This window comes from Bufo bufo, chromosome 1, assembly GCF_905171765.1.
Source record: "Bufo bufo chromosome 1, aBufBuf1.1, whole genome shotgun sequence".
NCBI lineage: Eukaryota > Metazoa > Chordata > Amphibia > Anura > Bufonidae > Bufo > Bufo bufo.
Window position 1 is genome coordinate 517,885,769 of NC_053389.1, and position 24,100 is coordinate 517,909,868.

The 24,100-nt window shown below is 46.1% G+C and overlaps 1 protein-coding gene across 1 annotated transcript in view; it reads left to right on the forward strand.

The window, feature by feature from the left end:
* The window catches only part of CAPZA2 (capping actin protein of muscle Z-line subunit alpha 2), a 36,860-nt gene extending 15,977 nt beyond the window's left edge, over positions 1-20,883 (forward strand). Inside the window, exons 5-10 of the mRNA XM_040411399.1 lie at positions 3,738-3,944; positions 4,032-4,111; positions 7,417-7,495; positions 16,464-16,535; positions 18,410-18,472; positions 20,044-20,883. Of these exons, the coding sequence (XP_040267333.1) occupies positions 3,738-3,944; positions 4,032-4,111; positions 7,417-7,495; positions 16,464-16,535; positions 18,410-18,472; positions 20,044-20,184 (642 nt within the window). The 3' untranslated portion in view covers positions 20,185-20,883. The remainder of the gene's footprint in view (positions 1-3,737; positions 3,945-4,031; positions 4,112-7,416; positions 7,496-16,463; positions 16,536-18,409; positions 18,473-20,043) is intronic.
* The last annotated feature ends 3,217 nt before the right edge of the window (positions 20,884-24,100 follow it).

Below are 24,100 nucleotides of genomic sequence, written 5' to 3' on the forward strand. Positions count from 1 at the left end.
TGTGTGGTTAGAAAGAGGGATGGTTCTCCCTCTGATTGGCGGCTCTTGCAGAAATGGCAGGGTTCTGATCGGTTGTTATGACAGCATAGGGCCTTGTGAAGGTTCCCAGTCCTGTCATAGCGAGCTGCCTGCAAAACTGTGTCCAAGGCACAGCTTCACACGCAGCCAGTGAAAATCCCATAGACTGCAATAGCACTCTAATGCAGTGTGTGGTAAAGGTTATCAGATGATGACATGTACCGGTACAGTAAAATAGTATTAAAAATATAACCATTCTAGGTATCGCCATGTCCGAGAATATCTGAGCTATTTAAAATAAATATAAAAATATTTATAGTCTGCAGTGAATGTCATAATGTGAAAAAATTTAATTTAAATAGGCAATTTCCATTTTTCTTTTTTGGTCACCCTGCCCCCCTCAAAAAAATGAATCTGTGACCAAAAAGTCTTTATGTACCCACAAATGATACCAATAAAAACTACAGGAAAAACGAGCCCTCACACAGCTCTGTAGATGGAAAAAATAGTTATGGCTGTCAGAATATTATGATCCAAATTTTTTTATTTTTTTTTAAAGTGGTAAAACATAATATAAACTATAAATTATGGTTGTGTACTTACCTGCAGAATAAGGCTGCCATGTCATTTTTAACGCATAGTGAACAATGTCAGATTTTTATTTTCCAATTTCACCCCACAAAGAATTGTTTACCCTTCCCCAATACATGTTAAAATAAATGGTGCCCCCTAGAAAAATAGGCCCTCACACGACTAGGTCCATGACAAAGAGGAGAAAATCTAATTGGCTGTGTCCTTAACCCCTTTCCGCAGATTGATGTAATAGTTCATCAGGCTGATCGGGCCGGCATCACTGTTAACGCAGTTGTCATTTTTCCCACTTGGTGCATGCTGCAATAACAAAAAGCAATAGCAGAGTTGCTGCCTTTTTTTTTTTTTTTTATCCTGCTTGCCAAAAAACGAAATAAAAAGCAATCAAAAACTTGTATGTACATCAAAACAGAACTGTAGATCACAACCCATTGCACAAAAAAAATCATAGCTCCATGAAGAGAAAAATAAATGTATGGTTGTCGGAAAATGGCTGTACTGGTACCCCAGAGTCTGCATAGCAACATGGCAGCCATAAGCTAATCCATCAAAATCTCGCCTGCAAAATCCAAAAGGTGGTCTTTCCCTTCTGAACCATACAGTGTAAACAGCAGTATACATCTACATTTATGGCATTTCAGTGCCCAGTAGAAGCCGCCTAACAATTTAAAGGGTGTGCTGTGTCTTGGATTGCACGAGCTGGGCACAACACGGATTTGAATAATTTTGAGGGGTCCCCACAAAATAACATCATAACTCAATTGGTCCTGTTTTGGAAATTTTCTTAAGTGTCTCACAAAATAAAATGACATTTACAAAATGATGCCAGCATAAAGTAGACATACAGTATGGGGAATGTAAAGAAATAACTATTTTATAAGGTATCAGAGAAATTCAAATTTGGTAAATTTTAGGATTATTTTTCTTTTATAATTAAAGGTGAAATATAGTGACTCGAATGTACCACTGTCATGAAGTACAATGTATCACAAGAAAACAATCAAAATGGCTGGGATAAGTAATAGTGTTCAAAAATTATTACCACACAAAGTGACACATGTCAGATTTCCAAAAAATAACCTGGTCAGGAAAGTGAAAACTGGCCTGGTATAGAAGAGGTTAAAGGGGTATTCCCATCTAATAATTTCTTATGTAAAGTTTTTAAAATTTGCAGATCCCTTCAGTTTCTCTTCCGCACCATTTTCTTTCTTTTCCTCCATTGGGTTATTCTTGGTTTCCATGCGATACGACCACCTGTGATGGCCGCACTTGCACATTGGTCTCTGTGTACTGGACTCTCAGGATGGCACCGGGTTTCATCATGCGCAGTAGCTCCTCTCGACGGCTCTGGCGCATGCTCAGCTTTTTGAGGTTGGTTTGGCAGATAGGGTCCATTCACATGTCCGTAGCGTGTTTTGTGTATCCAAAGATCCGCAAAACACGGACACCGGCAATGTGAGTTCTGCATTTTGCTGACCACACATCGTTGGCACTAATAGAATATTCCTATTCTTGTCCGCAATTGCGGACAAGAATAGGACATGTTAAATTTTTTTCGGGAATGGAATTGCGGCCCCGGAAGTGCGGGTCCGCAATTTCGTATCCAGGCAGCACATAGAAACGAATGGGTCGACAATTCCGTTCCGCAAAATGCAGAACAAATTTGCGGGCCTTTAGTGAAAATATATGACTAGCAGAGCCATTATCAGAGCTGTCAGTGCTTTGATGTGATCCCAGTGTTATCTTTGTATGTGTGCACTTCAGAGGAGGGGGATGGAAAGCTGATACAGGGTGGGTGAAGGGAGTCTCCTCCACACACAGTGACCAGTATAGCCTCTCCCATCCAGCTCTCTGTACTGGTTCTGTATTCAGTCCTCACCACCTGTGATGTATGTGCAGCTGCTGGCTTACGTACCTGGGCAGAATGGAGCAGAACATCTGTCTTCCAAGGTGGAGTTATAGCTCTGAAGAGCGGGCTGTGTATGAAGTGGATGCTGCACTGGATACTGTATAAGCAGCGAATTCTCCTGTATGGCTGGTTGTGGAAGCTTTTCTGAGGCAGACTTCTGATGCTACATACTTAACTGTATAGCACCATCAGGAATGGTCACCCGGAGCTGAGCATATCATCATCCACATAACAGGAGCAGAAAGGCAGTCGAAGAAAAAGTGGGAGGGGATTGCCTCTTTAAAGGGGTTGTACCACAAATAATCTAGTTTTCAAACCAGCCCCTGTAATTAAAAACTTAGTATAGCCACTGAGTTAGTCTACTTTCACACTTGCGTTGTTCTTTTCCGGCATAGAGTTCCGTCCTAGGGGCTCTATACCGGAAAATAACTGATCAGTTTTATCCCCATGCATTCTGAATGGAGAGTAATCCGTTCAGTTTGCATCAGGATGTCTTCAGTTCAGTCGTTTTGACTGATCAGGCAAAAGAGAAAACCGCAGCATGCTACGGTTTTCTCTCCAGCGAAAAAAACTGAAGACTTGCCTGAACGCCGGATCCGGCATTTTTTCCCATAGGAATGAATTAGCGCCGGATCCGGCATTCAGAATACTGGATCCGTCGTTCCGGCATGCGCAGATCGGTAAAAATGTGAAAAAATGTATAAGACGGATCCGTCGGTCCGCATGACAAGCGGAGAGACGGATCCGTCCTTGCAATGCATTTGTGAGACGGATCCGCACCCGGATCCGTCTCACAAATGCTTTCAGTCAGCGGCGGATCCGGCGGGCAGTTCCAACGACGGAAAGTACCCTTAGTTATTCAATAATATGTTTCTGTATAGCGCCACCTGTTAATTATTCTTCTCCTTATTTCTTGTCCACTTCACTTTGGTGGTCACACGCGCTCAGTTTAAACCTTCAATGTGTCACCAGCCATATGTTCTGTTAGAAGCTGTGGTAGTTGCAGGGAAACGGCTGCAGCAGAAGGACACGCCCCCTGAGCTGCCCGCTTGAAATAAATCTAGCAGGGCAACTGGAGCAAGGAATGTGGAGATCTCTGGATCTATGTGAGGTACAGGACTGTATTGTCATGTACTATATGATGGCTCATTTTCATTTTATGTATCAATCATGGCATAACCCCTTTAAGGGACTAATATGTCAATTTATTTTATCTCAGGTATTAATAACAGAGCATGGAGATCTTGGTAATGGAAGATTCCTAGATCCTAAGAACAAGATTTCATTCAAATTTGATCACTTGAGAAAGGAGGCAAGTGACCCTAGACCCTATGAAGGAGAAAATGCCATAGAGTCTTGGAGGAACGTCATTGACACTGCAGTGAGATCCTATGTGAAAGATCATTATCCAAGTGGAGTTTGTACTGTAAGTAGTGGGTCCTACTAAAACTTGGACTGCATGATTCAGGACCCCTTTACTAGGTTCTCACTGTAGAAATCTTAATGTTTTCAGGTGTATGGCAAAACAATAGATGGGCAACAAACGATAATTGCATGCATCGAAAGTCATCAGTTTCAAGCTAAGAATTTCTGGTAAGTGATTCCCTACCTGTCACCAAAAAAGAGGTGAAAAAAGAACTAAAACCTAACCTTGAATGTTACACAATATGTCCCTGAACACCACAACCACCAGGATAACAAACCACAACAGTGACCGCTTATTGCCATAGAGTAAAAGCTGACTCTTACCCCTTGCAATGGAGTAAGGGAGGGGGGGGGGAGCAGGTAAGTATGAGTCTTTCAGGGGCCATGCTGCAGGAACTTGTTACAAAATAATTTTTACCCGAAATACACGGAAAAATGGCAACATTTCCTTCCATCCTGCTTATTCATACACATTCAGTTCCTTCACTGCAGCTTATTACCTCCTCCTGCCCCATAGTTACAGGCGCCATGTAATAACCACGAAGCACTTTACCTTACTAGTGGGGAAAGCGCTTGTTGGTTAACACTTTAATTACCACTTTATAATTATTTTTTTGTGATTTTAGCGCTTGTGGTAGTTCAAGCGGTTGTAACTACCAAATTTTTGCAACAATTTTTTACATGGCACATGGGGCATAATTTGATTTTTTTTTTTTTTGTTTTATTTGGTGAAAACTACTTTTTTTTTTACTATAGCTGCTTATTCTTAAAGTATGCAAACTGACACCAAAATAAATGACTATAATTAGTTCCCTATTTTGTGTCAATCATTTTGTTATGTAATATATATATATATATATTAGTTTCACTTGAATAGGGCGATAATGGCAATGGTTTTGGTTGGTGTGACTGTTTTTTTTTTTTTTTTTCTTTTATGTATTTTATTATTTATTTATTTTTTTACTTCATTTTTTTTTTAAATATATTTCTGCTACATATGTGCCCCAAGAGGTCATAAAAAGACCTTTGGGGGACACTGACACTTTTTTATAATTTTGCACTTTCATTTTTATTTTTTTCCTTTTTTGTATTTAATTTTTTTTCTAATTGGTTTATAACTTTTTTTTTTTAAAGATATTTTTGCCATATAATATGTCCTCCAAGAGGTCATAAAAAGACTGTTGGGGGACAATATTCACTCTATTATTTTCCACTTTTTAATGTTATTTTTTTTTTATATACTTTTACATTTTTTTGCCACATTTTTATTTCTTTTATTTGTGTTTTTATTATATTTTGTTTTCATTTTTTTTATGTAACTAAAAATATATATATACACTGCTCAAAAAAATAAAGGGAACACAAAAATAACATCCTAGATCTGAATTAATTAAATATTCTTCTGAAATACTTTGTTCTTTACATAGTTGAATGTGCTGACAACAAAATCACACAAAAATAAAAAAATGGAAATCAATTTTTTTTAACCCATGGAGGTCTGGACTACAGGCTGATCCAACTTTGATGTAATGTCCTTAAAACAAGTCAAAATGAGGCTCAGTAGTATGTGTGGCCTCCACGTGCCTGTATGACCTCCCTACAACGCCTGTGCATGCTCCTGATGAGGTGGCGGACGGTCTCCTGAGGGATCTCCTCCCAGACCTGGACTAAAGCATCTGCCAACTCCTGGACAGTCTGTGGTGCAACGTGACGTTGGTGGATAGAGCGAGACATGATGTCCCAGATGTGCTCAATTGGATTCAGGTCTGGGGAACGGGTGGGCCAGTCCATAGCATCAATGCCTTCGTCTTGCAGGAACTGCTGACACATTCCAGCCACATGAGGTCTAGCATTGTCTTGCATTAGGAGGAACCCAGGGCCAACCGCACCAGCATATGGTCTCACAAGGGGTCCGAGGATCTCATCTCGGTACCTAATGGCAGTCAGGCTACCTCTGGCGAGCACATGGAGGGCTGTGTGGCCCTCCAAAGAAATGCCACCCCACACCATTACTGACCCAATGCCAAACCGGTCATGCTGGAGGATGTTGCAAGCAGCAGAATGTTCTCCACGGCGTCTCCAGACTCTGTCACATGTGCTCAGTGTGAACCTGCTTTCATCTGTGAAGAGCACAGGGCGCCAGTGGCAAATTTGCCAATCTTGGTGTTCTCTGACAAATGCCAAACGTCCTGCACGGTGTTGGGCTGTAAGCACAACCCCCACCTGTGGACGTCGGGCCCTCATATCACCCTCATGGAGTCTGTTTCTGACCGTTTGAGCAGACACATGCACATTTGTGGCCTGCTGGAGGTCATTTTGCAGGGCTCTGGCAGTGCTCCTCCTGTTCCTCCTTGCACAAAGGCGGAAGGTAGCGGTCCTGCTGCTGGGTTGTTGCCCTCCTACGGCCTCCTCCACGTCTCCTGATGTACTGGCCTGTCTCCTGGTAGCGGCTCCCTGCTCTGGACACAATACGCTGACAGACACAGCAAACCTTCTTGCCACAGCTCGCATGGATGTGCCATCCTGGATAAGCTGCACTACCTGAGCCACTTGTGTGGGTTGTAGACTCCGTCTCATGCTACCACTAGAGTGAAAGCACCGCCAGCATTCAAAAGTGACCAAAACATCAGCCAGGAAGCATAGGAACTGAGAAGTGGTCTGTGGTTACCACCTGCAGAACCACTCCTTTATTGGGGGTGTCTTGCTAATTGCCTATAATTTCCACCTGTTGTCTATCCCATTTGCACAACAGCATGTGAAATTGATTGTCACTCAGTGTTGCTTCCTAAGTGGACAGTTTGATTTCACAGAAGTGTGATTGACTTGGAGTTACATTGTGTTGTTTAAGTGTTCCCTTTATTTTTTTGAGCAGTGTATATGCACGCACTGTATTTTTCACTTTATAAGCCGCACCTAGGTTTTAGAGGAGGAAAATCAGATTATTATTTTTTTTTCATCAGATCTGAAATCGGACTCCCAGTCTTCATCAGACCTCAGATCAGACCCCCATATGAGACCAAAAATAATTGAACTTTCCTCTAATGCTTCTCTGGGCCCGCGCGCTAGGTTCTAAAACTGTACTCAGTCATGACAGTGCAGCTTGATCCCAGAGAAGACCAGGGAGCGATGAGTACAGCCAGCACTAGCAGTGCTACACTCGCCACTCCCTGCGCCTCCTGCATACTAGTGAGCACTTCTATAATGGAAGCACTCACTAGTATTTGCTTTATAAGACACACTGACCCTTTTTTTTCCCCCCAAAAAAAGTGTCTTGTATAATACCATATTTTTCACCCTATACGTTATATAGACATTGTTCTGCTCTTCACCTGAAATATCTCTGCTCCCAAGCATCTTCAGGAACATTTCTGTATAGTAATGACATAAGCAGCTCTTATAAGCTGGACTTAAATGTTTGCAGTGTGTATATTGTTTTCTATTAAATTAAATACATATTTTAAATTGTTTTACAGGAATGGACGCTGGAGGGCAGAATGGAAGTTTACAATCACACCATCCACTACAAAGGTGGTCGGCATTCTAAAAATTCAGGTATGTTTGTTAGGTAGAGTGTGACTTCATAAAACTCTAATGCAAGTAGAGGCTGTGTTCATTCTGTCATTTATGCCTACATCTACATGAAATTCTCTTCACAAAATCATCAGAATTGAAGAGACCCAATGTCTTGGCATACACTCCATGTATCCTCTCCCTGGGGTCAGTAGGCTGTACAGGGGAACAGTGATATTAATAGGGTGTGACCTTTCTTCACCCTGTCACTTGCAGCTTTCTTGGCCCCTACAAGGCACACAGCACGTTAGGCTTTTTATGCTGCTCCCTACTTCCAAAGGGTGCTGCGCCAAAATAATGTGGTATCATATGAAATATTCTGAGCATGAAGCTGAAGGTTGCAGCCAATTTTCTTTTTTTTTTTTTTTTCCCCTGTTTTCCAAGAGCCGTATAAGGGCTTTGTTTTTTGGTGCAACGCGTTGTAGTTTTTAATTGCTTCATTTGATTTACCATATCTTGTATTGTTGTGTGCTAAAACCAATATAAAGACTTTATTCTGCAGGCCAGTGCGATTTATGGTTATGCTAAATTTATATTGTTTTTAATGTTTTGCTATAAAATAAGTAAAAAAATGGCAGTTTAGCTACAGCCATGGCAGCTTTTACATATGTCCTTGGTAGTGAAAGGGTTATATAGGGTTTACTGGCATCCACAGTAATAGGAAATGGACTAATCAAATCCTACGTGATGTGCACTATACAGAGCTAAATCTTGTTATTTGAAGGGGTTGTCTGGGTTCAGAGCTGAACCCGGACTTATCCCCGTTTTCACCGAGGCAGCCCTCCATTTCATGCTCCGATGGTCTCCTTTGTCCTGTGCTGAATCACGCAGGGCAAAGGCATTTTATGGAGTTCCGGTGACATACTGGGCTCTCCATAGGGGCTGCTAGGCGGAGGCTTCCCCCCTGCAGTGAGCCCTGTGACGTCACTGGCACTAATGGGCAGAATTTAGTGCTGTCCTAGCCACACCTACTAGTGTTAAAAACAGCCCTTGCCCTGCATGATCCAGCTTAGGGCATGGGAGAGCATTTCATGCTCTAATGCTTATATCAGAAAGGCTGCCTTGGTGAAATTGGGGATATGTCCGGGTACAGCTCTGAACCCAGACAACCCCTTTAAAGAATCGTGTTGGTAAGTGGGTAGCTTTAGAGCTAGAACCCCCTTGTCTGTGCGACTGATCTTAGTATTGTAAATGTCGTCATGGGGGGTTACTTCTGTACTGTGGACTTGTCTCTGACCACACTAGTAGCTATATGCTTCCTAGGGTTCTACCTGGTGTACACGCAGGGAATGTGCCTTCCATACTGAGCACTGTCTGTACATGTGCTGCCAGGAAGAAGATCTCCTGAAATATGGGAACCTGTCACCACAATATGAACATATACAGCACTTACACCCTATCCATGAATGTAAGGTACCTTTATTTTCTTTACACTTGCAGAAGCTAGCAATACGATGTGTAATGCATATGCAAATGAGCACTCGCAAGTGCCCATGGGCAGCATTCAGTGTGTAGGAGCCTTCTGCTCTGCCTTCTTTCATGGTACTCCTCCCCAGCCTCTGCCCGCCCTCCTATTCCCTTGCGTCATCCCTAGGTCCGGCCGAGGTCCTGTGCACTGCGATGCCCATTGTGGGCACAGCATCGCTTTGTGGGCACAGCATCGCTTCAACTAGTGCGCACGCGCCGGCAAACTGACACTATTTGGGAACATATGAATTAAACGTCGTTTTTCTTGCTTCTGTAAGGCTACTGTCACACCTGCGTTTAGGTGCGGTTCCGTCTGGTATCTGCACAGACGGATCCGCACCTATAATGCAAACGCTTAGATCCGTTCAGAACGGATCCGTTTGCATTACCATGAACAAAAAAAAAAATTTTTTATTTTGTTCATGATAATGCAAACAGATCCGTTTTGACTTTACATTGAAAGTCAATGGGGGACGGATCCGTTTGAAAATTGAGCCATATAGTGTCAAATTCAAACGGATCCGTCCCCATTGACTTACATTGTAAGTCTGGACGGATCCGTTTGCCTCCGCACGGCCAGGCCTGCTGAGCGGAGGCTGAACGCTGCCAGACTGAAGCATTCTGAGCGGATCCGCATCCACTCAGAATGCATTGGTAGCTGGACGGATGCGTTCGGGGCCGCTTGTGAGACTCTTCAAACGGAGCTCACAAGCGGAACCCCGACGCTAGTGTGAAAGTAGCCTTACATTGTAAGTCTGGACGGATCCGTTTGCCTCCGCACGGCCAGGCGGACACCCGAACGCTGCAAGCTGCGTTCGGGTGTCTGCCTGCTGAGCGGAGGACAAACTAAGCCAGACTGATGCATTCTGAGCGGATCCACATCCACTCAGAATGCATTAGGGCTGGACGGATCCGTTTGGGGCCGCTTGTGAGAGCCTTCAAACGGAACTCACAAGCGGAGCCCCGAACGCTAGTGTGAAAGTAGCCTAAGTGTAAAGAAAATAACAAAGGTACCATTACATTCATGTATAGGTGTACTACAGGACAATCTAAGTGCTATATATGTTCACATTATGGTGACAGACTCCCTTTTTAAAGGGGTTTTCCAAGATTTTTTTTTTTTTATTATTTTTTTTAAAATTATTATTTTTTTTAATTTATTTTTTTTACACTTATGACCTTTCCTCTGGAACAGGTCGAACAGACAAAGGAGCCCAGCACACAGCTGAGCACTTCTGCCACTTCAGTTTACAGATTGGTAGGGGTCTCAGTAGCTAGACCCCCCACTATCAAAAATTAAGGCAATTTGCCTGGATTTGTGGGAGGGGCTGAGGTCCGCCTCCAGCCTATTTAGGGCACTCCCTTACCTGGCTCCTGCATCATTTGAGGTCTGAGCTTTGAGAGAGGAGGTCACTTGTGGAGTTCCTGGAGAGTTACCTGCGAGTCGCTGGATTTCTGGGAGTTTTTTCGTTGCCATCCGTTCTGGATTTGGAGCATTTCGGTTCTATTTTTCCGGTTTCACTCGCTTCACTGTGGGTCACGTTTGCCCGTTAAACTGCGAGTCATCCATACAGTACAGCCGGGGCCTCACGGTTGCCCCTGTACCGGTTCAATTCATTTCAACAAACGCTGCACCAATGTCACTGTTTTCTCGTACAAGTCACCAGTATTTCATTTCTGTCACGCCTTGTTCATGCACAATTTGTCTACACCGTACCACTATTCCGGTCGGCCCCCTGCGGCAAGCATGCAGTCGTTTTCCTGGGCAATCCCCCATTTCTGTTCATTTCATTTCACCAAACGCTGTACTAATGTCACGGCTTTCTCGCACAAGTCACCAGCATTTCATTTTTGTCATGTCTTGTTCATGCATAAATTATCTGCACCGTATTACCACTCCGGTCAACACCCCTGCGGCATGCAGGCAGTGGTTTTTGAGTCATCCATACGGTACAGCCGGGGCCTCACGGTTGCCCCCTGTACCGGTTCATTTCATTTCACCAAACTTTGCACTCATGTCACGGGTTTCTCGTCACAAGTCACTATCATTTCATGTCGGTCATGCTTTTGTTCATGTAGAAGAATTGGTCACACCGTACCACTACTCCGGTCAACACCCCTGCAGCGCAGGCAGGTTGTTTCCTGGGCTCATTCCCCATTTCTGCTCATTTCCTTTTCCCCACATTCATTCACAATCATGCCTCCCCCTTGTTTCATGTTAAAAAATCGACATGTCCAATAGTACACACTTGCTCACATTGGCTTCCACATCGGGCACAGCACACACCCTCCCTCCATGTCCGGCGTCACGGGCACGCCGCTGTTCAGGCGTGCGCCCCCCCCCCCCCCCCACTACCTCCGGTCTGTTCCGCCGCTCCTCCTGCCGCGCGGCCGGCCGCGTCTTGGCGCCTGGTCTGCGTACGCGCGGCCGGGGTACGGCGCATGCGTGCGCGGTGTCCCGGCGGTGCGTCTGGGGCGGGGAGCCGCCGTCGGGTGGTCTGGTCTCCGGCCTGGCCGGCGGAGCTCCGGCCCAGCCGTTTTCTGCAAATCACACTCATGCCCCCCCCCTTTTTGGTTCATGGCAAACAGCGTGACCAGAAGTGCACACACTTGCTCACAAACCTGCCGTAGCAGTGTACACGGCACACCCTCCCTCCATGATCAGCATTTCTGACCTCCGTCTGGGGTCTGAGCTTTGAGAGAGGAAGTCGCTTGTGGAGTTTCTGGAGAATTACCTGCGAGCCGCTGAATTTCTGAAAGCTTTTCGTCGCTGTCTGTTTCTGGATTTGGAGCATTGCTGTTCTTTTTCCCAGCTTCACTCGGTTCACTGTGGGTCGCGTTTGCCCGTTAAACTGTGAGTCATTCATACGGTACAGCCGGGGCCTCACGGTTGACCCTGTACCGGTTCATTTCATTTCATCAAACGCGCACCAATGTCACGGATTTTTCATACAAGTCACCAGTATTCATTTCTGTCACGCCTGTTCATGCACAATTTGTTCGCAACCGTACCACCATTCCGGTCAACAGCTCTGCAGCAGGCGGCCAATGGTTCCTGGGTTAATCCCCCATTTCAGTTTGTTCATCTCATACACGCTGCACCAATGTCACGGCTTTCTCGCATCAATCACCGGCATCTCATTTCTCTCATGTCTATTCTGGCGTCTTCCCATAGTACCAACACTTTGGTCAGCACCCTGGTGGTTCCGGGCTCATTCCCCATTTCTGGGTTAGTTCATATCACCCCACATCATCCACATTCATGCCCCCCCCCCTCCCCCCTCCTCATGTTCATGTGCATGGCTACAGGTGCCAGCTGCGGTGCACTAGGTACACCCTCCATTCATGTCCGCCTCCACTGGGCATACCGCTGCCACAAGCATCCCCTCCCCACCGCCTCCTGCCTGTTCCGCCGCGCGGCCGATGGCGCCCCTGCCGCGTCCCGGTGCCTGGTCTGCGCGGCCGGGGTACTGCGCATGCGCGGCGATTCGTCGGCGCATGCACGGTGTCCCGGCGGCCGTTCGCGCCGCATCTGATGCGGGGGGCCGCCGTCGGGCGGTCCGGCTCGGCTGGTCGGCGGAGCTCCGGGGGCGCCGGTCACACAGCAGGCCCCTCCTGCACAGGCTGCAGGGGGGGCTTCCAGCACGCCCCACTAAAGCACCCTGCAGTTAAACTTCACCCCAGCAGCCCCACACAAAAAAAAGGAAAAGAAAAAAAAAAAGGGGGGGGGGGGGGGGGAAGATATCAACTGGTTGCTAATAAAGAAAAAAAAAAAAGACACAAACCAATACATACCATTGTATTGCAAACCGCACGTTCCCACTTGTGCATAGGCATGCGGCACGCGCTGGTCTCTTTTCACACCAGGCGCAAACTGTCATTTCATTAACAACCGTCATGATCCTCCGGGTCATGCATATGTACCATATACATTTCACATTTCATCACACTATATTTTATGTCTACCCTCCCCCTTTTTCAGGCGGTCAACCTATATTGTATTTTGCACTACCGTGTATCCGGAGAATTTTTTCTTACTACCAGGTACGTTCACCTGCTCATTAACAAAGTCTTCCTTACATTTCGGATGGTCCCGTTAGGGTCAGCGTGCTGGCTTTAGGGACACCATCATCCCACTAGGTTACCCCCTTCTTGGCTTCGCCAGCAGTTAGTGGTCCCACGAGGCCGACACCCCGCCTCAAACGTACAGAGGCAACCGCCCAACGCGCCACCTCGTTAGTAAGCCGCCTCGCGTGTTGCATAGAGAGGGCCTCACCTGTCACTCCCTTCCCCTAGTCCTGTCTTACAGTCACCGAGAGGCCAACGCTCCTGCCACTACCACGAGTGGCCTCATTAACCCCTCGTGCCAAATCATAGGTAGAGCCTCTCAAGCCGCTTGGCAAATTAGCAGGGCCTCATCTGTCACCATGCAAGTGTAATTTTTTCGCCGTACGGCCTAGCTAGCTTGCCAGCACGATCCTGTGTTTCCCCAAGCTAATCAACTGTTTTGTTTTACTATGTCTCTGGAAGGGATAGAGAACTTCTCCCTACCTGGCACCCTGCTAGATCCGTCACTGCTACCCAGGGAGACGGTCTAGCCAGTCCAGCATCCATCAGATCCTGGACAATCCCGCGCATAACGACTGAGTTAAGGCGACGGCATGTTCCCTTCCCCGCCACGGCAGGGAAAGCAGAGCTTTTCCGGCTGCTGCGCACACCAACCGATAACAGGGAGGCAGGGGAAGGACCTAGCCAGTCCAACACAGGGGATATACATGCCATGCTGTCCTCTCTAATGACATCCATGTCTAAAGTCAACGCCAGGTTGGAGAGGCTGGAATCGGTCACCACGACCCTCTCCTTGGCAGGGCCACCACCGGCAGCGTCACCGGCGCCGGCCGGATTGCCAGTGATCACGCCGACCGTTAGCCTGGAGGACCAAGAAGTCAGCCCGGCGCACATAATACCGGAGGAGGAACCTGGGGTACCCATCGCCACCAAGAAGACAGAAGGGCCAGACACTGTCATCACCTTTCCTGGGTACCCAGTTGGATTCAGCCTCAAGGCAAGCCAGTTTGCCATCCGGGAAGATCCAGGACATTCTCGCCCTCATAGACAACAACCTTCAACTCGGCACCGGCAACCGCAAAGAGCTGCAGTCCCCGCTGGGCTCCCTGAACTTTGCCATGCTAATCATACCTCAGGGTCGCTCATTTATATCACGGCTCCTGCACCCCTCCCTTTTTTTCCTACACGACTCGCACAGGTTGTCCCTGGATGCCCACGCTGCGGCAGATCTGGGCATGTGGGGGAGATTTCTGTCCACCTGGAATGGCGGGAGCTTGTTTCTCCCTCAGCTGTCGGACTCTTCCCCCTCTATCTGGTCAGATGCGGCATCTACCACAGGCTTCGCCGCCATTTTGGGAACGATTGGCTGTGGGACAGCTGGCCTCCTGCGGTCCGGGGTTGGAGGGATTCTCCACTGCCTCAGCGCTTGCGAGATCTACCCCATCATGGCGGCTGCCGTGGCGTGGGGTCATTCATGGGCAAACATGTCGGTCCAATGCTATGCAGACAACCAGGCGACCTGCCAGATCATCAACAAAGATCGTTCCAAGTCCCTCACAATCGTGAGGTTTCTGCGGAGACTTACTTGGTTGGCCGCTTGCAATAATTTCTTCTTACATTGTTCCCATGTCCCCGGGGTGTGCAATACGGCAGCTGACAATCTGTCTCGCTTCTAAATTCAGGCATTTCATCAAGCTCTCCCATCAGCGTCACCCACGGCCTCCATCACTCCATCATTTCAACAGCTCATTCTGGATTAGAAGGCATCATGCGGCATAGCCAGTCTTTGTCCCGCTTAGCACTGTCAGACAATACACATAGAACATACGACAGAGCGTTCACACTATTCAACAGGTTCCTGTTGGAACACAACATCACGCCCCCTTTTGTCATGACGTCTCTTCCGGAGTTTGCTTCTTTTTGCCACCTCAAACTCAAAATGTCATACAACACCATCAAACTATATCTCACTGGCATTCAACATCATATGCTAATCATACACCTCAATAACATCAGCTTCATGTCCTCGCACCAGATCAAAACCATACTCGGAGGTATTCAGAAAACGGAACCCGCTCGTCCAGCCCAGAGGCTACCCACAAACAATCATATCTTCAAAGCATTATCCGACTTGCTGGACGCCACGCCTCTTGAAACTGATACAAACTCCATCATCAAAACGGCAATTTACTTGGCCTTCTACGGATTCCTGAGACCCGGGAAATTCACTACAACCTCCACGACCCAAACCTCACCTTGTCTTCTTGTCTCCCACTTGTTGATACACATGGATCACTACATCCTGTCCTTACCTCACTCCAAGAATAGTCAGCACTTACCCGTCAACATTTCATATTACCCCACGCACAACAGATGGTGTCCAGTCAGGGTTCTGGATGCTTACTATCAGCGTCACAAGTTCTACCCTCTCAACCGCTACTTCAACTACATGGTTCGGTACTCACCACCACCACCTTCATGACCCATGTCAGGTCATCCCTCACACAACTAGGCCTCAACGCAGCCAACTACTCAGGGCACTCCTTTCGCATTGGAGCCACGTCCACGGCCTCCAGTGCCAACATCCTCACTCATGTCATCAGGAAATTGGGGCGCTGGAAGTCATCCGCTTACGCGCAATACATTCCCAATCCAACACAAGAGTTAAGAGTGGCTTTCCAACACATGTCGGGTTGAGCTATTGATATATCATTGGCTACAATAAACTGGTTTATTTCCATTTTTGCCCTCTTCTTTCTCAGGCCTACCTCATCCTCGGTTTCGGCACACCACAACCGACTGCACTCATTCCCTGCTTTCCCAGGGATCTTCACTGTACTACCGTAAGCCCCTTACACAAGTATTAAGGCAATTTGCCTGGATTTGTGGGAGGGGCTGAGGTCCGCCTCCAGCCTATTTAGGGCACTCCCTTACCTGGCTCCTGCATCATTTGAGGTCTGAGCTTTTGACCCTCCCACCACTCCACTCATTTACAACTCATTTCTTCCATATCTTTTCCTTGGGTAGGCCCTCTTCTTTCTCAGGCCTACCTCATCCTCTGTTTCGGCACACCACAACCGACTGCACTCATTCCCTGCTTTCCCAGGGCTCTTCACTGTACTACCGTAAGCCCCTTACTTATTTTTTTTTTTATATATTGATATATTGTTATGGGAAAAGATTCAGTAAAACTTTATACATTTTAAATTCCTGGTCGTTTGTCAAGGAGTTGGTCCTATCAGTGACTGACAGCTCTGTATACACAGTCACTGATGGGACCGTCTCCTTGCCAAACAAGCAGGAATCTGCTCAGCTCCTCCTGCTCTATAACAGGCTGCAGCTCAGACACCGTGTTCAACGTGACAGGTTCCCCTTAAGTAAATTCTATTTATAAAATGTATTTCTTTTCATACAGGTTCATTATTATGAAGATGGTAATGTTCAGCTAGTGAGCCATAAAGATATTGCGGAGTCGCTAACGGTGACGGTAAGTGCACAATATTTCTACATTACTACAGCAATGGTAAGGACCATTACACATACAGGAAATGTTCCTGGTTAACATACTTTTTTCTGTTTATTTATTTTCTTTCCCATTTAACCCATAATAAAAGGTTATACTACAATAAATATATAATCATATAATACCAATAAAAGACCTTACCATATTGAGAATGGTACCAAAAAAAATTACTGGTTTATTCACAGGCACAATATGTGGTTATAAAGAAACCTGGAATATTTATTAGCTTTTTAAGCCTGAAATCATTATTCTCAATTTGATATATATATAGAGGGTCTTTTACTATGCAGAAATACGCCTATATTAGGTGTATTTGTGCCGCAATCTGTGACTTGTCCCCGCTCAAGCCAGGTCTAAAAAGGGCGTGTGATGTGGGCGGGGAAGGGTCAGCAGGCCCATCTCATTCTTTATTTTCTATGCCTGTTTTAGGCGTAGAAAATGGTCTGAATTAAACCAGCACGGAAGCTGTCTTACTCTGGCGCTAGATATGCCGAAGTTATGTAGAGGCCTGCGTCTCTCTTTAACTTCGGCAGATCCACCACCAGCTATAGGGGTTATTAAGACCCGCATCTAAGGCTACTTTCACACTTGCGGCAGTGTGATCCGGCGGGCAGTTCCGTCGTCGGAACTGGCCGCGGGATCCGCCGATCTGCCGCTGACTGAAAGCATTTGTGAGACGGATCCAGATGCGGATCAGTCTCACAAATGCATTGCAAGGACGGATCCGTCTCTCCGCTTGTCATGCGGACAGACGGATCCGTCTTGTATCTTTTTTTTCACATTTTTACCGGTCTGCGCATGCGCAGGCCGGAAAGACGGATCCGGCATTCCGGTAATTTGAATGCACTAATACATTCCTATGGGAAAAAATGCCGGATCCGGCATTCAGGCAAGTCTTCAGTTTTATTCCCCGGAAATAAAACCGTAGCATGCTACGGTTTTCTCTTTTGCCTGATCAGTCAAAACGACTGAACTAAAGACAACCTGATGCATCCTGAAACGATTACTCTCCATTCAGAATGCATGGGGATATGCCTGATCAGCTCTTTTCCGGTATAGAGCCCCTGTGACGGAACTTTATGCCGGAAAAGAAAAAACGCTAGTGTGAAAGTACCTTAAAACACCGGTCTTCATAAATTACCCCATAGACTTTTATTATGGGTTAAATGTGGAAGAAGAAAAACCTGGAAGTCTCTCCCAGGATTCTAACTTGGGATCTCTACATGCAAAACCATGCACTTATCACCAATCTATGGCATTACCACATAGAGATGCTTATAAGCTAACACATTACTGGTGTCTTTATAATCGTATATTGTGCTTGTGAATAAAGCTGAAATATGTATATTTGCTTTCTGAGCAGATCTTGGTGTGATGAAGCTATAGTACGTGGTGTATATGATATGTAGCTGCAAGGACACAGCTCTGCCCTCAGCATGTCTAGCCCTGTCAATCAAGGGGAGGGAGGGGAGCACATAGCAGTGCTCAAACGATTTAGCCCCGCCTCCTGGTGCTCCAACTTCTCATTTGCATACGAATATAAACATAGATTTCTCTGCAGCTGTTTAGCATACAGACAATAGAAAGGTATCGTTTTAATCAGCACGATGAGCCCTAACACCAGGCAGTGTGTTGTGGTTAATGGGGTTGATCCTGGTGACAGAGCTGCTTTAAATTATCAAGGATGGTCAGTTGCCATTGTTGCTGTAGTAACGTGGGTCATGGGTATAATTCTTGCAAGGACTTTGCATTAGCTGTTCTGTGGGCTTGAATTACTGTACGTAGTTTAATGTGCAGTTTTTATTTTTTTTATTTTGTGATTTATTTTTCTAATTTAGAATGAAGTTCAAACTGCAAAGGAGTTTATTAAAATTGTAGAGGATGCTGAAAATGAGTACCAGGTATGTCTCCAAGATGTGAAAAGTGATGTACACCTTTGCAACTAGTATTTTGTTCCAGTGCATCTAAAATGAAAATCTACTGTTTTGAGTATAAAGCTCATTTGCAAGCTGATGTGGCTCTATGGTTACAAGCTACAAAAAGAAACCTTGGAAGTAGTCATGCAATACCGACAGAGCGGGGTAACTCATGACTGCAGGATCTGTCTACACATAGGGTTTGTGATCTGTTGCCAGGGAACTTCAGAAAAGAGCGGTGTGTCCCTGCACTATGTATGATGGCCGTAGGTGCTCTGCAGTCCTCCTGTAAAGTCTGATGCGCCAATCAATGGCAAACCAGTGTTCAGTGATGAAAGCAGGTTCTGCCTTGCTACTAATGATGGCTACATCAGAGTTCACAGGAGGGCTGGAGAGCACATACTGCCATCATACATGGTGCAGAGACATACAGGACCAACACCAGGTTGGCTACCGTGGAGGGAACTTTGACCAGCCTTCGTATGTCCGGGACATAGGTGAACCAACCCTGCTTTTTATTTTATTTTTTTAGAACTTTAGTTAGGAGATGTGTTCTAACAAGATAACGCCCGTCCACACACTGCTCGTGCTACACAATGTGCTCATCGGGGTATCCAGCATATCCCCTGGACATCTTAATCACCAGATCTCTCCTCAGTCAAGATTGTCTGGGACTGGATGGGTTGACAGATCTCCCATGCAGAGCAGCTAGCAACCACCTTAGCTGAACTATGGATCCAAGTTGAAAGAGCTGAATGACATACCACAGGAATATATCCAGCATCTGTACGACCATATGACCGTTACCATGCCAGAGGGGTAGCCAGTACCGCAGCAAGGGGAGATGCTACCCAGTAGTAATGTGACCCTGCTGCAGAACCTAAAATTAAGGATGCACCACCTTGGTTGTGTGATCATTGACCAAGCACCACTAGAAGCTTATACTTTGTCAATCTTGGCTCAATCACATTAACTTTTCCAGGGCTTCTTTTTATATTTTCCACTATATATAAATTTAGTGACACTGGATGTTACTGCAACCATAGTTCTGCACACTGGGGCTGACCTAGGACCAGGACCCAACCTCTATCTAAACTAGCTGGTCGTCTTTAGGAAAGAAGCATTGGGCGTGCAGCTACATGTCCATTGAGATGAGCTTACAAAAAAATAGCAATTTATTTTATTAAAAGGGTTTTCCGAGACTTAAATACCGGTGACCTATCCTATAGACAGGTCATCAGTATCTGATTGGTGGGCGTCCTTCTCTCAGCCTTCCCTAGGCCAGTGATGACACGTTCGTCGGTCACGTGGCCTAGGCGCAGCTGTGCTTGGTGAGCAGGCAGAAGGCTGCAGCGCTCACAGGAGTGCAAGTGCCTTCTCAAGCAGCTGATCGGCAGGGGTCAAAAAGGAAAACCCTTTTAATCTGCAGTGTGTGGTATCCGTCTTTTTCTGCTTCTCCTACTTGTCATTTTGAAAAGCTTTCTCCCATTCGTGACCTCTGTATACGTCCCACCGTGCTCCGAGTGCCTTAAACATTGTGTCTCTTGTCTTCTCAGACTGCAATCAGTGAAAACTACCAGACTATGTCGGACACTACTTTCAAAGCCTTACGCCGGCAGCTGCCAGTGACACGCACCAAGATTGACTGGAACAAGATTCTTAGTTACAAAATTGGCAAAGAGATGCAAAATGCCTAACGTGAACATTGCATGACTGGATGATTTTAGTGTCTGTGCATATAAATAAACATGGTTACAAAAGTATTTGGAACTGCCAACTCGCCTGGTCAGCATGGCCCTTGCTCTAAAATAGGACATCACTAGATTCCAATAATTCAGCTACAGCACAACATTTCCCATATTAGTTTCATTACAATGTGTTTACATTGGGGGGGCTATATGTGCTGTATATGATTAGTCCCCATAAAGCAGTTAAGACCTAAAAACAAGCACTCTGTAAGGAAAGACTTGTCGGTACAGTACTACACTCCATTGTGCCAGCTCTAGAAGACGGCTCTTCAGTGTGGCTTTGCCATTTGTCTGAATACTTTGTTGTACCTTTTTATATTTTGCTAATTTGAACTAACCCCCCGAAGAGTCAATAAAGTAAAATTAAGGCCACGCTCCTCTCTCTCTCTCTCTCGTTCTGAAATTGATAAATCAGTCATTGCTTAATATATATGAAATGCTTTCTTCCCATGACAGCTATTCAAATTGGCTTGAACTCCATCTGCCCTTAACTCTTATTTTATTACATAGCCGCCGATGTATTATAACAAGGCAAATTGTAATATATATATAATCCTGTACTCCTCATGTCTGTCAGTTTATTTTTTCTGTTTCTGCACTTGAAATGTATTACAATTCAATGTGACATTAAAATGCAGATTTTCTATTTCGCTGAGTGCGTCTCTCTTGTGGCAGATCACCTATGGTTAGCTTTCCTACATAAAAGTACACACTTAGGCCTCAGGCACATGACCGTTTTTTTGTGGTCCGCATCCAAGCCGCATTTTTTGCGGCTCAGGTGAGGACCCATTCACTTCAATGGGGCTCCAAAAGATGCGGACAGCACTCCGTGGCCCTGCAAAAAGAATATAGCATGTCCTATTCTTGTCCGTTTTGTGGACAAGAATAGGTATTTCTACAATGGGCTGCTCGTTCCGCAAATTGCGGAAGGCACACGGGCGGCTTCCGTTTCTTTGCGGATCGCAAAAAATGGCACAGTCGTATGCATGAGGCCTTATTCAAGGGGTTTTAAGTGACGTTTTAACTGATGACTTATCCTCTGGTCGGAGAATCTGCCTGACCAGTGGAGGTCTGACACCTGGGACTACTAGCCAATCAGCTCATTGAGAAGGCACTGGTGCTTTTTGTAAGTGCTGCAACCTTTTTGCAGCTTTCTCTAGGCCAGTGATGTCCCATTAATTAGTCACATGGCTTAGGCGCAGCTCAGCCCCATTCAAGTGCGTACCGAGCACAGTGCTGTACATTGTATAGCGGCTGTGCTTGGTATCACTTGATTGGGACTGATGAATATGATGTCACTTGGCCTAGGGAAAGCTGTGAGAAGGTTGCAGCACTTACAGGAGCGCCGCTGCCTTCTCAAACAGCTGATCGCCAGGGGTCCTGGGTGTTGGACGCCCATCGATCAGATACTGATGACCTATCCAGAGGTTAGGTCATCAGTTAAAGTCTCAGAAAACCCTTTCAAGCAAGGCCCAAGTATCTTTCTAAGCCTCATGCACATGGCTCATCATATGGTGAGCAAAATGGAACCAAACTGCAGTCACTTTAGTCCTTTAGATCCCTTATGGATCAGGTTTTTCTCAAGAAGCACTGAATGCAATCTTTCTAGGGTTCAGTGATATGACATGCAATGTAACATCACAACCGATATTTGGGATCTGTGTGATATTGGTTCCAAATACCTGTTAGCATGAGGCCTTGAAGAAAAGCTTTGGTAGTGAGCTGTAGCACTGCTGCAGGTTGTCAATCTGTAGTAGTGCTGGTCACACACTGTGTCCGGCCGATACTCCGCATTGTCGCATGACCTCACCATGCCGGCTGATGCTTAAATTTTGCGCAAGCGACTGCAGACACTTGCACAAGCCCTATTTTTCCTAACACCCCCACAGCGGCACGACAGGAGGATACCCCGCCTCCCCAGGGACAGGAAACAACGTGGAGATCTTTAAATACTCCCCTCCCCTTACCTGCTCCAGTTGTTTCCTGTCCCTCTGGGAGCAAGACGTGGAGTTTTCTTGCGCTGGTGGGATTTCTTACCCATCAGCAGGATCGCCGGCAGATCGTTAGGGGAGCAGGATCGCGGAACTGCGGTGCGGTTCTCCCTGTCTCCCAGGCACAAGTCCTCCTGTGAAGGCAGCCCCGGGCAGCGCTTCCTCGCTGGTATCGCGAGAAGGAAGCACAGGATCGCGGGTCACGTGAGCGGAGCTCACAGGCGCCGGAGTCTGACGTCACTTCCCTGCTCAATTTCAAAAAAGCGGCGGGAATCGGCGGCGTCTGGAACAGCATGTCGGCATCAGGAGAGGACGCGATGCGCAGACCCTCGGATCCTTCCAAGACCGGCAGCCCGGTAAGCTACCCTCCTCTGGAGGTGAATGATAAATGTCTTTATTGCTGTGATTCACTGTGGGTTTAGGTTTCTACCTCTGCACTGGATAAGGGACTGTACCTCTCCCTTTCTACAGTCTAGACAGCCCCCCGTATTTTATTAAACAAGTTCTTTGACTTATATCTAATATAGGTCAGGGAAGTTCAGAAGTCAGAGGCCCAGCGTGTCAAAAAATGTTCCATCTGTAAAAAGGCCTTACCGTCAGGATATAAAAAAGCCCTTTGTGCCAAGTGTTTGGAAAAGATTGTGGCAGAAGAGTCCCCTTCCTTTTTGGATAATATTAGGAATATTATTAAGGATGAAGTAACCAGCGCTGTGGATCAAAGGCTAGCTGCTACGTCCCAGAAGCCCTCTACTTCTATGACTGAGATACCCGCGACTTTAGAGTCGGAATATCAGGAAGAGGACTTTGATGAAGGGGAGCTCTCTGAGTCTGAACCCCTTTCCTCTGAAGATGAGTCCGGGAAACCTCTTTGTTCCATTGAGGAGACCGAAGTATTATTGAAGACCATTAGGGCAACTCTAAACCTAGAGGAGTCTAAACAGTCCAAAACTATTCAGGATTTAATGTTTAAGGGCTTAGGAGAAAAAAGGAAGAGGGTGTTCCCCCTCCACTCTAATATTATAAAGTTAATTAACAAGGAGTGGACCGATGTGGAAAAAAGACCTAGCGTATCTAGGGTCCTAAAAAGAAAATATCCCTTTGCTGAGGAAGATACGTCCTCTTGGGACAAATGTCCTAAGGTGGATGCCCCCGTAGCAAAGATTACAAAAAAGTCAGCCTTACCCTTTGAGGATTTAGGTCTCCTAAAGGACCCAATGGATAAGAGAAGTGAGGCTCTACTAAAAAAATCTTGGGAGGCTTCCATGTCTATCCTTAGACCTAGCGTAGCCGCAACATATACAGCCAGATCCATGTCTATCTGGTTAAGTCAGCTGGAGGAGCACCTGGTATCAGGAACCCCTAGAGAGGATATTTTAGCTTCTCTTCCAGTTCTTAAACAGGCAGCAAATTTTTTGGCCGATGCTTCGGTCGACTCTATTAAGTTAGCAGCCAGGTCTGCTGCCCTCTCAAACTCTACCAGAAGGGCGGTGTGGCTTAGGTCCTGGTCAGGTGATGCGGCATCCAAAAACAAACTCTGCGGCATCCCCTGCGAAGGTGATAGGGTGTTCGGATCAGTTCTGGACGACATCCTTGAAAAAGCCACAGACAGAAAGAAAGGGTTTCCCTCAGAACAAAAGAATTTTCGTCAGAGACGCTTTTTTCCCACATCTAGGGGCAGGCAAGATCCAAAGAGAAAGGATTTTTTCCCCCCGGTGGCGCTCGGGAAGAGGAAGAGGTCGAGGTTTTTTATTCAACCCCTCTGACTCCTCCCAAAGGTCATCAAAGCAATGACGCCAGATGCAGGGTAGGAGGAAGGCTGAAGTACTTCCTTCCAGCCTGGGAGAATATCTCCAATTCCCCCTGGGTTTTGGACG